This window comes from Mus pahari, chromosome 11 (assembly GCF_900095145.1).
Source record: "Mus pahari chromosome 11, PAHARI_EIJ_v1.1, whole genome shotgun sequence".
NCBI classification, from domain to species: Eukaryota; Metazoa; Chordata; class Mammalia; order Rodentia; family Muridae; genus Mus; species Mus pahari.
Window position 1 is genome coordinate 2,764,849 of NC_034600.1, and position 14,259 is coordinate 2,779,107.

General features: G+C 48.4%; 1 protein-coding gene and 1 long non-coding RNA gene across 2 annotated transcripts in view; one reads left to right on the forward strand and one right to left on the reverse strand.

Annotated features, from left to right (window-relative positions):
- The window catches only part of LOC110329070, a 27,300-nt gene extending 16,769 nt beyond the window's left edge, over positions 1 to 10,531 (forward strand). Inside the window, exon 5 of the long non-coding RNA XR_002380906.1 lies at positions 10,131 to 10,531. This is a non-coding gene — a long non-coding RNA (uncharacterized LOC110329070). The remainder of the gene's footprint in view (positions 1 to 10,130) is intronic.
- Adamts16 (ADAM metallopeptidase with thrombospondin type 1 motif 16) overlaps positions 6,136 to 14,259 on the reverse strand; it is a 106,396-nt gene continuing 98,272 nt past the window's right edge. Inside the window, exons 21-23 of the mRNA XM_021208625.1 lie at positions 13,119 to 13,343; positions 7,401 to 7,548; positions 6,136 to 6,251 (exon numbers count right to left, since the gene is read on the reverse strand). Coding sequence (XP_021064284.1) covers positions 6,136 to 6,251; positions 7,401 to 7,548; positions 13,119 to 13,343 — 489 coding nt within the window. The remainder of the gene's footprint in view (positions 6,252 to 7,400; positions 7,549 to 13,118; positions 13,344 to 14,259) is intronic.

A 14,259-nucleotide genomic window follows, 5' to 3' on the forward strand; every position in this document is an offset into this window, starting at 1 on the left:
GGGAAGCAAGCCAGTAAGTAACATCCCTCCATGGCTTCTGCATCAGCTCCTGCTTTCTGACCTGCTTGAGTTCCAGTCCTGCATCCTTTTGGTGATCAACAGCAGTATGGAAGTGTAAGCCAAATAAACCCTTTCCTCCCCAACTTGCTTCTTGGTCATGATGTTTGTGCAGGAATAGAAACCCTGACTAAGACAGCTTGGAACTACTGGATTGGTCTTAGCATCTGACCACTTAAGAACCAGAGATAAGGGAAAATGGGTGTCTGGAAGCAGTCTGGATTTCATCTGTTTTGGGGGGAATGGGAGGGTTATGGGCTTTCAGTGTATTGGATGCTGCTGCTCACACTATTGAAGGTGGTGTTTACTACGTTTACAAATCCCAAAGCCCATCTTTGCACAGACAGCATCATAGCATCTAGACATATTGCTGTATCATCCTGAATGTGGTGCTTTGAATGAGGAATGCTCCCATAGGTTCAGGCATTGGAACACTTGATGCCCAGGTCATGGTGCTCCTTAGGGAAGTTTTAAGAGAATAGAGCCTTGCTGGAGGAAGTACATCACTGGAGGAGTGCTTTGAGAGCTTATAGCCTCATACAGTGTCTAGGTCACTCTTTGCTTCTGACACGGCAGTGGATGTGTGATCTTTCAGCTACTGCTCCTAGCCTCATACAGTGTCTAGGTCACTCTCTGCCTCTGACACGGCAGTGGATGTGTGATCTTTCAGCTTACTGCTCCAGCTGCCAGGCTTCCCTGGCATGATGGATTCATCCTCCTGAAATCCAAATACACTCTTCATTCTGTAAGGTGCCTTAGTCGTGGTATTTTAACACAGCAACAAAGGGGTGAGTTGGGTTTTCCTGTTTGTGCTAGAAAAGAAAGGAAATCTTTAGGCAAGGGGTGATGTGAGATTTCTGCTAAGAAGATGACAGAGGGGAGGACACTGGAGTGAATGGCAGTGTGGACCCACCCTGTAGGGATGAACCATGAGACAGGTCTTTTCTGGCATCAGCTGGGAGGAGCACACAAGAAGGAGTGCCTTGGAGACAAAGTGATCTCTGTCACAAGCCACGCTAGAGAAAGGGATGAGGGCAGGCTTGGATGGGGGAGCAGCAGCAGCAGCACTCAGCGGGTGCTTTGCAGCTAGGGATTCTGGGAGTTCTAAGAGAGACCTCCATGAACAATGGTAAGCTTTCTGGTTTCAGACACTTTGAGTATGTCCCTAAGTACAGACAACAGGAATTGTGGAAGTAGAAGGGAAAGGAGGGGGTTAACCTCAGGTATGCTGTGTTGACATGCCTGGGCTTATCACAGGCAAGACAGTGGAGTACCCATGGTGGTGCCAGACTGAACACATCTCTCAAGTAGACTCCTGTGTAGGTCAGGACCATCAAACCAGCAGACTTTGTATTCCGCCCTTGTTTAGGTTCTTGTCTGGGTCAGAAGTGAGAGGTTCACGGGTCTTTGTTCCCATTGGGAAATACTATTTGTAGGGCTCACTAGCCTCGGCTTCCTGAAGTCCAGAGGCATGGCAGTAAAGGAAGATGATAAGAATCTTGGGAGAAGGGCAACATACCAGAGCTAGGGTACAAAGAACAAAGCCAAGGAAGACCAGAACAGAAAGAGGATATGAAGCTTGCTTCCTGTCCTGCTCCAGTCTGAGGCAAGAGTGGGCTTGCAGAAATAGCCCCAAGGGGGGTTGATGTGTACTCTGAGACACAGAAGCATAAGCACCCACTGGAGCTCTGACTTGGCTGCCCTGGCTTACCAGACAGGCTCAGAAGGATAAGCAATAATACTGGATATGGGGATGGGGAAGGATGAGTTTTGCCACAGGAATTTTGAGGGGTCTAGGAGATTTTCTTTATCTTAAACTCTCCTACAGATGCTAGACACTGGAGTCTCTGGGCAAGGCTGGGAGGGATTGTTTGCACTGGGGAGCTTTGGCTAGATCTAGAGGACAGACAGGCAGACAGGGGGGAGCGTTGTTCCCGATCTGCTTTGTCTGGTGGGGGCTGGCTCCTCACTCTGTCTCACCGCAGCTTTGTTTTGTCTGACTCCTTCACAGCCTGGAATTCCTGGGGTCCGTATGTTGCCCAGATGGTTGTGGTTCCTGTTGCTGGGACATTCCGGGCTCACCCCATTGGGTTCCCAAACGTAGCATCTGGCATGATTCCCAAGAGGCCAGTGGGTAGGGACAATGGCTACCCCTGGCTCGGTCGGTCAGAGCTTCTGAAGACAATTGATAAGGAAGCAGAGATAATCCCTGCCTAAGCCTAAACTCATTCACCAAGCATGCTGAGGCTGTAAAGACGTCTCTCTGTTCTCTATTTCTCTGACTATGGCCCATTTGTCACTAAGACAACACATCATGATCAGTCACAATCACCTGACCACGGCTCCTTGGGCTCAGAGCCATACAATGATTCCAGGGCAATATGAGAGGCCATAGGTGAGTCCCGAGAAAGGACGGTTATGCTCAGCACCTCCATGGGTCCACTGGTATTCAGTTTTTGACATTGCATATGGGGTGTGGTGCATAGGAGGGTTGAAAGGCAGGACCCTACCATGCACTTAGAAATGGGTTTGTCCCTGTGTACCTCTATGCTTCGTACTTAGAGCCATTTCCTGGCCCAAAGTTATTAGAGACTATGTCAGAACACACAGTTGAGAAAGAATAAGAAAAGTCCTCCAGTCGGGAAGAGGTTATCTGATGACCAGAACTTTCTGGACACTGGAATCTGAATATGGTGAGGTCCAGGTGCAACAGCAGGTTCAGCACTTGCTTTTAAGGAGATCTCTGTTTATCTGAAGACGTCGTGTGTGTGTGTGTGTGTGTGTGTGTGTGTGTGTGTGTGTTAACAGTAGGTCCTTCTTTTAAAGTGGTATCTACAGATACTCAGGTATTGACGCCTTACTGAGAATTATAGATGGAGAATGCCTGGCTTAGAGAAAAGAGGCTAGACCATTGTGGTGACAGGAGTATGCACCAAGAGGAAGGACCACACAGCGTGGAATGAAAATATGTGTAAGCGCATGAGGCAGAAGCTCCTGCTGTGACTGCCATAGCTGCTGTCACTGCTGGGCTTCTGCTTTCTGGTCTAAATCACTTTTGCATCTTCAAGCCTGCCAGCCTGGGCAGCGCCTTGCTGTCCAGTGCTTTCTGCTCCTCCTACTGAAACCAGAATGCCTGCCCCCCCTTGTAATGAGAGCTGCAGGTCCAGAGCTGTTTAGCATGAAGTATCATTTCTGCATTCAGCAAACACTAAACACATCCTAAGCGAAATCTGGTACGGGACAGTTGCATGCTCCAACACTGCATGCTCCAGTGTTGATGGCAGAGAACAGATCAAGGCTCTGGTTAGACCTGCTGCAGCCTGGGTGAGATCCTTTCAGTCCTCTTCTGAGGAAGACCAGGAGTAGCTATGGCCTGGGAGTGAGAGGCAGAGAAGGGGCTGAGTTTCCTAGTTCTGACTATTCTGACTTTGGCATATCTGGCCCAGCTCCCCTGTCACTGTTTTCCCTGAGAACGGAGTCTCAGACAGTGGCTGCTCCATTCACTCCTCTACAAGCTCACAGTTCCGTCCGGTCTTCAGAAGGCTGCCCTTCTCTTGACGCCGTTGCTCCTTGTACAAAAGCCAACACCTGTCTGATCCTATCCATGTGGAGCCCAGCTGTGTTTGCTTATGTCAATTTGTAACTGCATATTATCTCCTTGAGGGACTGGGGCCATATCTTGGTCATATATGGAGATAATAACAGGTTCCTAGACGTTTGTGCTGTTGGCAGGGCCTTGGAAAACTGCCTTAGAGGGCCAGTGAATCAATATGGCTGTGAGACTTGAAGAACTAAGGCTTTGGCATGTGTCACTCAGCATCCTATATAATTTTGTTTTGGTCTGTCTCTTCAGGGAACACTATACAGAGTTTCTTTCTTGATCTGTGTGTAAAATTGGTTGTGGAGTCTCTCTATGTGGGTAGATGAGATGGCCTGTACTCAAGGCTGTGGTGTGATCCTGCAGCAGCAGTTTTCCTTTGCAAGTGAAGCAGGCCACCTGGGTGAGTGGACCAGCCATGGGAGCTGGCTTTCCCACAGGGGATTAGCTGATGATCCCTTGTGGGAAGGGTTCTGTTTCAATCCCAGGAATAACAATGGCTTCTCAGGGATCCCAGCTAAGACTGGATACCTCTGAGTCAAGTGGAATACCATGCTGGTTATTCTGATTGGTTAATGTGGCCAGAGCATGTTATATGCTGGTAAAATCAATACCAGACACTATGCTCTGTAAAAGTGCTTTCTAGATGTGACTAACATTTGAATTATTAACCTTTTAAGGAAGATTATGTTCCAGCATATGAGTTGGCCTTAGCAGATGAGCTAGTGGTTCCCCCTGAAGAGTTGTCCAACACTGAAAAGATAGCTTGGTTGGTAGATAGCTTGCCTTACAGGGACAAAGCTATTGTTCCATTCCTAGAACATTATAATCCAGGTATGGTGGCACAAGCTGATAATCTCAGCACTTGAGGAAGAGAGGCGGGGCATCAGAAGTACGTGGTCATTCTTGGCTACACAGTGGATTAAAGGCCAGACTGAATGGGAGCTGTATTTCAGTTTGCAGCCTGTTCTCTTAGGAGATTCACAGTCTAAATGGTGATGCCATCTATCTTGTGTCCAGACCGCAGGCTTCCACTACATAACTCAAGGTGAGTGAGCTCCATAATCAGTGAGCAGTCCCTTGAACGACTTCTCTCTATACCTCTGTGGGTTCTGCATCTCAGGGGAGCTCCAAATAGAGCCAGTAGGGTAGGGATTGCTGCGTAAATGCTTCCACACAGTACACAGCCTCCATCACCCACCCTTGCCCATCTCTCCCAGGAATCTGTCCCCTTCTCCTCTATGACAGTGGTGGAGAGTTTCTCTCTTCGGCCAATCATTTTCCATGACATTTTAAAACGCTCTTAGAGACTACCTTCCTGGTATCCCCTGCCATCCACCCCTTCATCTCAGCAGTAGACCTCATGAAAAAACCATGAAGCGGTTCCAAGGCACACCATACAATATAAAATTTATTATAAAACTTCAGCAAATATAAATATCTGGGTTCCTACTGGGAAGGCCCTAGGTGGGGAGACCAGAAATAAGCACCAATACTGAGGGTGATGGGAGCAGAGGTTGGAGGTGGCCCTGGGCCTTTCCTTTGAGGGCCATTAGCCTTTGCTCTCAGCTCAGAAGCAATCAAACTTATGGGATGAATTTAAAAACCACTCAACACACAAACCACAGTCTAGGGCTTAACACTAACAGCCCATCGACCCCTTGACTGATTTCTACTACAGGGGACCCTCACTTTCCAGGGACACCTAGATTGTAATGTAACCGGTGCTTCCAATCCCTCATTTAAAGCAGAACACTGAGAAACGGGTTGAGACAGGAACTCACTGTTAAAAGCTGAGGAAGAAGACAAAGTGTTGAAGTTGCTCCTCCAGCTCAGAGACTGGAAGTACAGAAAGCACCTTAGCAGGAATGTTGTTTTTCCATTTCCAAGTTTGCAAAACCCTATATCACAGCCCCCACCCCACTTGCAGGTACCTGTTCCAGGAGCCACTAGGGCAGGAAAGAATTAGCCCATACCTGCCTCTCAAGGTCTGCAAACCTTTCACAGTGAAAATGGGGTCTCCGAAGCAGGAGGAAGGCTGGTGTGCTGGATGGCAGATATGTGTACATTTTCCTGATTTCTTGTTTTTTGTTTTTTTCTTTTAAGAAATGCACCCAGCGTTTGCTAGCTTGGATCTGGCTGTCTTTAGAACTTGATTCAGCTGAATGCAAACATGGGGGTGGGGAAAGCTGCTTCCTGTGCAGTATAGCACGGACTCTCCCGTCCACATGCAGGAAGCCAGCCCGCAGGATCTCACTTCCCCACCCAACAGGAGAAGATCGGAAACATGTCTTTGTGGGTGCAGTTCGGTGTTCCCACACTCAGATACACATGGATCCACTCTAGGTCAGAAGACCCATAGTTCTTCTTCCAGCTCCAGTCCTTTCTGGATGCATCTCAGTGCATGCTGTGCAACTCTCAGGGCTGCCCTCTCTCTCTGCCACAGGGACATCTTCATGTTACCAGGACTGGTTCCCAGCTCACAGGTTGGACTTGGAGCAGGTGTTGCAACACTGCTTGCTGTAGAACCTGTGGCCGCACATGCCGTGCTGTGGTACCAGGTGGCACCAGTGGAAGAGGTCTTTGCAGAAGGTGCCTAGAAAAAAGCACACTGCATGTCAGCCCGAGACTCCAATGAGCAGCACTGGACCCTACCAGCTCCATCTGTTGCACAAAGAAATATGAGTTTGTTGTTGCCAGAGAAGAGCTCCTCCTCCAGGCTGGGTATGGGTTGAATGTTAAACCTCACCTAGAGACTGTTTTGTCTGAACTCTTGGTTCCTAGTTGTTGATGGCATTCTGTAAGGTCATGGAACTTTTAGGAGGCTGAGATTCACTAGAAATTGTCCGTCTTGAGGCTGTAGATCCTGGCCCCGACACTGGCTTTCCTTCCTGTTCCCTGCTTTCTGATTAGGGATACAATGTGACTAGCTACCTCACACTCCTGCTCCATCTCCCACCCAACCACCACTACCAGGACTGCAGCCCCAGTACTATATAAGCCAAAGTGTGTGTGTGTGTGTGTGTGTGTGTGTGTGTGTGTGTGTGTATTGGAGGGGTGGGGTCCAACTCTCTGAAGGTACTTCCTGTGAAGTATTTGGTCACAGCAAGCAGACAGTTGTTAATAAGAGGTGTTAAAGGGGTCTTGCAGGACACTTATTTTCATTAAACCTTTCCTACAAAACTGGGGCTTTCTTGTGCTAAATACACTGATCCAACTCCTTGTTCACACAGCATGCATAAAATATGGACACTAAATTTATGCCATCCACCTGGGTCTCAGGATAAGCCCTGCCACAGGCTGCCTCCCAGATGGTCTGGTTTAAGGTTCGGCCTGGACATCCGAGACATTTAGGTTTGTCCATTGCTTAAGGCCTTTTGTATGTACACAAGGATGGCTTTTAGAGTCTACCTAAAGAGTAAGGAGGTTTTGTGTATTTCAAGGTTACTTTTGTTAAAAATGGTCTCTCTAATGATCACAAAGAGCATACAAAAAAGATGTAAGCTTATGCCTTTTAAAAGAGAGACAAAAGGTTCTGTTCCTTCTTGGGTGGGACGAGAGTGGCAGGAATAGCCTTGCAATTATTTCATTGTAAAATTGAAGGAGGAGAAAAGAAGGGACGGCCCCAACTCCAGGGTGTCCCAGCCAGCACTCCGGTCTCCTGAGACCTTCTAAGGAATGTCTCCAGAAGTTTGACATCACCACCAGAAGTGCCCAGGTCCAGTTGAGCAACTCTGGCACTCACCTCTCTTCTCTGCGATGGGGCAGAAATGGGTGTTGCACGCTGAGGAGGTCTCAGGTTTCTCACGCAGGAAGCAATCTGAGGCTGGCTGTCCCCCGAGCAGGCACTGTACAGTCCTCCTCTGCACACCACCCCCACAACTGGCTGTGCACTGCAAAAACCACACACAATAGTCACAAGCTGCCAGGACGTCAGCTCAGCTGAACCACTGGCATGCCCACTGGTCAGAGGGCAGAACAACAAGGGAAAGGGTGGAGGTCCCTGAAGTGAGGTGTGTGGCCGCAATGAAGACACAGCAATTCCATCTCACCCTTTCCCCAGCATACACCGGGGTGTATGTCCAGCCCTCTCCTAGGGCCCCACAAACCAGCCCAAGCTGTGGGTGCTCCACGACCTGGCTGTTATCACCCTTCTTGAGGATCGGGAGAAGGTACCCTTGGTCTCTTGGGATGCTCTCAAGTGGGGATGCAACACTGCAGCCTTGACTAAGGTTTCCTGGGACCAGCATGATGGAGCACGACGTACTTGTTAAAAACATCAGTGTCTTGTATATGAACACAGGTGTCTCTGGATTGTCTTAGGATTTCCTCAAATCATAGACAGTTTAAAAAAAGAAGAGAATCGGATCCTGCCTCCAGGGAAGTTATCACAGGTTACTCTTACGTTAAAAAAAAAAAAAAATCAAGGACATTTTCGCCCACATCATTTTGGTTTCTTTTTAACATACTTGAGGTTATGCGATTGTTGATTGACACTGAGTCCAATGACAGGTACTTTGTCATCGGTGTGGGGCTTTGTCTTAAATCTGGCCTTATCATGTCCATGGTGCCAAAACCCTATTGCTCCTTCTCTTGCTCTCCTCTGCCTTCAAGGCAGCCATATTTGGGATTAACTGCAGATATGAACCTCTGGCTAGAGTATTCTTGGATGAGTCACTGATGACGTAGGAAGCTAGTGCATGCAGGAGAAGAACAGGTTGCTTTCTAATGACAAGAAGGAACAGTGTCATTAGGGACAAGGTGGCACCTTCCCTGAGAAGCCTGGGGAGCCACAGGGCTGTTAAAGTCAGACCCTTTTGGACTACAGGCTCGGGATTCCTAGGTCTGGGCCAGCCAGGAGCTCTTGGAGTTAGAGCATTGTGTTTCAGCCCTGTAATCATCAGTAATGCAGGGAGAATGGAGAACGAGCTGCAGAGATTAATGTTCACTGGCTGTCAAGGAACCCATGCCACAAAAACTGCATAGGGACCCTCTGACACTAGCTGTGGGCAAAAGTGTCAGGATGCACAGAGAGACTGACAGAGGAGCTCTCATGGGTCCTCGGAGAGTAGTTCACCCAAGAATGAAAACAGCACAAGTCTAGACTGGATGATATCAGCTGTCTTTAGGCAAGACGGGTGGCTCAAGTATGTTAAGAATGCGAGCCAATTAAAGGGACACCTGGAAGATGAGGTCAGTTCTCAGTTGGGATGTCCTGGTGTGTGGCAGGCAGGCAAACTGAGCGGTTGCTTAACTTTCAGGAATCAAATACTGTGAAAGTTCGGGACATGCATGACTCAATCCTGTTGCACGCCCACACTTTGAAGGCAGCACACTGGACTGTTGTCCCACTTCAGGGAACGAGAGCATCAGGAGAGGAACCAGCAATCCCTTGCCCACAGCAGCCCGCCAGGGGCAGCCAACTGGATGCTGAACTTGTCCTTGCTGAGGCCTGCCACCATCAGAGTATTCAGGGTGACCTCAGATTCAGTGGGACCAGAATGTAACATCCCATCAAACAAGTCACCTTCCCTTCCCCAGTGAGGAGGGAGCGGATTTGGACACACAGTCCTGGGAATCTCAGCTGAAGGGGCTGCATTTGTTATTTCTTCCTCTTTGAGTAAAGCACTGTCAGGCCCTGAAGCCTCTGACTGGAACATTTCCTAGAGCTATACATACTCCTTTACTTCAAGATCAGTGAAAGTCACCCACAGTTTGGTTTCCACCTGTAACTATGGCAACCAGGACAAACAATGCTTTGGGCAGCCGCAGGTTTTGTTTCTGAGTCCCTCCAGGGTCAGGTGGGTTAGCAGGTTCCCCACTCTGTGTCACATTTCCGACATGCTGCAAAAGCTCCTTTCAGTTCTTTACTCTGTGCATGTCAGGCCCCCTGGCTCAGCTTATGGGACACTGAGAGCTCTTGGGACATGGGTAAACAGGACTGAAATAGCAGTGGGCCTGGTCTCATCAGGGACATCTGCAGCCGTTTCTATCTACCTGCCCCTGGTTCTTCAGACTGAACCTGTTCCTGTTCAGCTGAGGATTCAACTCAGTGTGACAGTGAAATGTGACCAACCTTATAACACAGCTTCATAGCATCTTCTATAAGAACAACTCTTGAAAACCGAGTGATCGAGCTACCAAAATAAAGCCTATGCCAGGGTGGGGGGCATACTACGGGGGTGGGTGCCACTCTCTGAGGAGAAGGAGAGGGAATGGGTGAGGAAGTGTGGAAAGGGGGGACCAGGAAATGGGGTATTGATCAGGATGTAAAGTGAATAAAATATCTCTCCTATTGTTTTACGTAAGTTATGATTTTAAGTTGGGAGGCATTCTCAACTCTCCTCTACAGGTTGAGGGCCACAGATTGGATACACTTCGCGGTTTTAAAACCGTTATGTTTGGTTTGATGTGTTTTCTCATCAATTGACCCCTTTAATTAACAACTATTAAGCACCACTCACTCCCGTATCAGGCTGGGCTCTCGGTGTTCAGCACTCATTGCTGGATACAGAGACTCAGCCCTGGCCTCAGGGTTTCTGGTGAAGCCACTGATCTGATCAGCGTGTGGTCCTCAGCCTGGCAGTGCAGCAGCAGTGAGTACTCAGGCCCTCAGCAGTGCCAAGTTCACACCTTCACCTCCCAGTCGCCCCACCCTCTCTGTTTCAGGCTTGGCACCATCACTGGTGATTCAGAAACCCTGGTTTAGAGAATTTGAGAATTCCCCATAGGGGAAAAATATTTGTGTAAGAAACGGCCTCTCAACTTCCCAACATTGGACTGAAAGAAAAAAAGATGTTCTGCTCAAAATTTTGGCAATGTTCTGAATCGATAAAGACTGAAATATACAAGGAGATGAAAAGAAAATATGAAGTTAGAAAATGTGTATTTCTTTTTCTCTCCAGGGAAGGGAAAATGTGGAAATTGTTTATCAAGTACGCAAACATAGTGGCTTCAAGCTTAGCTGTATGTTTAGGATTTTCATCGCAGAGTTCTTGGGTCTTCCATTTACACACAGATAAGATGTTCCCTGGGGCTCCTGGGAGTCAGCAGCCCCAGGGCTGGAAGGCAGGGAGCCAGCAGGGGTCAGAAGGCTCAGTTGGATGCTTGCTATGGCCAAGCCAATGACAGCAACTTTGGGAGGAAGAATGTTCAGTGGAGAGTCTGTATCATGAATGCTTTACCATCTTCCTGCAGTTTTTCAGGATGTCCACTTAACAATCTGCTGGTGGCACAGTGTGCACTCCCCTTGCTTTCTCTACAATTGCCACAGGGTTGCAGAGTTGTCATTTATGAAGCCAACAGTGTCATCTGTGACACAGCTACTAACCTCACATAGTCAATGACCTTCTCAAATAACATGTACTACCCTGGTCGGTCCTGCTCTGCCAAGCTTCGCAACACTCATCTCTGACATGTGAAGTGAGAAAAGTTTAACAGGTGATCACGTATAAGCTGTTCCTAACCCCCAACAGCGTGGGGACCACCAGATCCTCAATCCTGACTGAAATGATTTAGGTCAACCTTATATACCGTGGTACACCATAGCCTGGGAGGATAGGATAAACAAACCCGTTTGAGTCTGACCCGGATAGAAAATCACCACAACGAGCCTTAACCGGGGTAAGACTAAACCTGCTTGTAGTGGAGGGTCAGCCAGTCACAGACCATCCATTACTACCTGAAATTTTTCCAATTTGAAAAATTTCCACAGTTTATGGGCAGGGTCACAATTACAGATGCTTAAGGCAAACATACAACATAAGCTGCTTCTCACCCCTTAAACGTTATGGTATTGCATCAACAAATGAGTCACAGTGGATATAAACCATAGTCGGTTGATACAAATGACTCATTAGACAGATCAGGCATTCCAGACACACCAAAACTATTGAAGAGGTGCAGTAGTAGCTTTTAGGTTAGGGTCAAGTAAAGTATTGATAAAACTCTACACAGCCCGAGAGAAAAAGCACAGACTTTAGAGTTGATTGATCACTGCTGGGGCACAGATGGAGCATCCGGATTGGTCAACTCCACTAGTCATGTGGGTCACTTAACTACAAGACCTGTCTGCTTCTTGGGTTTTGACCCCACCCAGCACCTAATCCTGCTAACACTTATTTTCTTCCCAGGAAAAACTGTGAAGGCAGACGCTGCTTTGCTTGTAGTGAGTGGTGAGTTTGCTTGGCTCTTAAGTCCTTACAAACTTACATACATGAATGTGATCACCAGGCTGAAGAGCTAAGCACAGGCGCTTGTGAGGTTTCAGGGGAAAGCATCCTGCACTGGATTGGGTGTTTCAAGTTTTAGGAGGTAGGGCCTAACTAGAGAAAGTGGATTATGACAGTGGGTCTTGGGCTGTGCCTCTCTCTGGCTACTAGAACAGAGCAGCATAAAAGGACTATCCTGAGCAGATGCAGGCCAGAGAGGTGGCTGGATGTACATCAGTGGCATGCAGGTCTCAGCAGCTCTGGTTTACCCAATCTGGAAGTAGCAAGCAGTGAGTGAGGAGGCGGGACATATGAGTGATGGACTTATAGCACCAAATACCAGGCAGTGAGTGAGGAGGTGGGGCGCAGGTGGGTGATGGACATGCAGAACCCAATCCCAGGCAGTGAGTGAGGAGGCGAGGCATAGGTGAGTGATGGACATGTAGAACCCAGGACCTGAGAAACAGAAGCCCAAGGGACTCAAGTACCCAGAAGTCAAGTACAAAGGAGACACGGAAGAAGAGCAAGCCATAGGAAGGAAGTCATAGCAGAGGTGAGGCCGTGGGTAAGGAGGAGAAGGGTGGGAATTCCCAAACCCCGAGAACAGTTGTTCTCGATCTTTCTAATGCTGCGACCTTTTAATACCGTTCCTTATGCTGTGGTGACCCCAACCATATAATTATTTTTATTGCTACTCCACAATTATAATTTTGCTACTGTTATGAATTGTAATGTAAATATTTGTATTTTCCCGATAATCTTAGGTGACCCCTGTGAAAGGGTCATTAGACTTCCAAAGAGATCAGGACCTACAATTGAGAGCCCTGCCCTGGAGGAACCCTGCAGACTCTCAGCCCAGGCTGCTCACTACTCTACATCCCAGGCACCACGTGAAAAATCTCCATCTCCTTTTCACAGCCTCTTGGTTAGCTATAAACCAACAACTGCTGATTTATTATGGATCTCATACTTTTTCCGTTCACACCCATCTCTGGGGATCTCTGCCCAGGTTTTACCAAGAGTATTACATTTCCTTACAGTTGACGGCATAAACATTTACAATGATACTCAGGGGCCCAGTAAGTTTCAGCAGCATGTGGAGTCTATCCTCAGTAAGCCACACCCATCCTCGAGGGGCCACCCACATGTAGGAGAGAAAGACCAGGAGGGCTCAGCGGGCCTTCAGGGAATGTACCCCAACAGGGAAGCTGCCCCCTCCCAGTGTGAGCCAGCCATCAACATCAGCATCTTACCTGAGACCAGGGTGAGGCAAACCAGCTGCCTCTTGGGGGACCTGCGGCATCATACAGTGGATGCTTGGGGCAGGGAATCAGGCCGCAGGCGCGTTCCAGCTCCAGGTCAGGCTTTGGCAGATGCAAGCATTTCTTCGAGGCCAGCTCACGATACTTTCCGGAGATGTACTTCTCAGCACACCTGAGAACTCTCTGTTGTGTGCCCCCTTGGCATGTCACAGAGCACTATGAAGAGTGCAAAGAAGGGCTTTTGAGCGAAATCAATGAGCAAAGTGTCCCCTGATAAAACTGCGTTAAAACTTATAAAAACAGATGTTTCATGACTTGGGCCTTGGCATTTAAAATGATGTTACAGTCTGAGGTTGGGTGTCGTGGCATGCGGTTGGGTTTTGTGGCACAGGGTCAGGTGTTGTGGCACGGGGTTGTATGTTGTAGCCTGGTGTTGAGTGTTGTGGCACAGGGTTGAGTGTTGTGTCACAGGAACTCCGGGCACTTGTGGTGCTGAGTCTGGAGGATGGCAAACTTAAAACCCTGCCTCAAATCAAGAACAAAACCAACAGAGCATAGAAGCGTGGCATTGTGGGTAATAAATAGGGGCGGTCCAAAGAGAACCACATGGGGATGACTGCAGAACATTTTACTGAAAATTCTTAAGTCTTGGCCTGTCACTGATAACATCAGAGCGATGTTATGAGCAAAGACGTGGAATGAATCACAGCTCCCTGTATCGCCCCCACGCCTCCTCTGCAGCCACAATATGGGCCCCTTGAGTATTCTCTCGTTCAGAAACCTTCCCTAGAAACCCGAGTGGTTCCTGGAAGGAAAGAAAGAAAGCAGGCACGGAGGTGAGAGCATTTGCTCCCTCTAGGATGCATGCCAAGGTTGAGTGGTCCTTCAGCCCAATCCTTGTATGAGCAGAGAGGCCCAGACAGACTAACATGTGGCTGAAGCATTTGCTAAGCAGAAATGGCTTGTGAGAGCAACATCCTATCGCAGGCCAGTGCTGGTGTCTGCAGCAGGGAGAGAGAGTGCACTCTGAGAGAGTGGGGGGGGGGGAGGGAGCACATAATTTTGCAAGGATACATTGGCAATGCTGGGCAGCCTCAGGAGCATTGTGCCAAGGTGCCAACAACAGATCTAA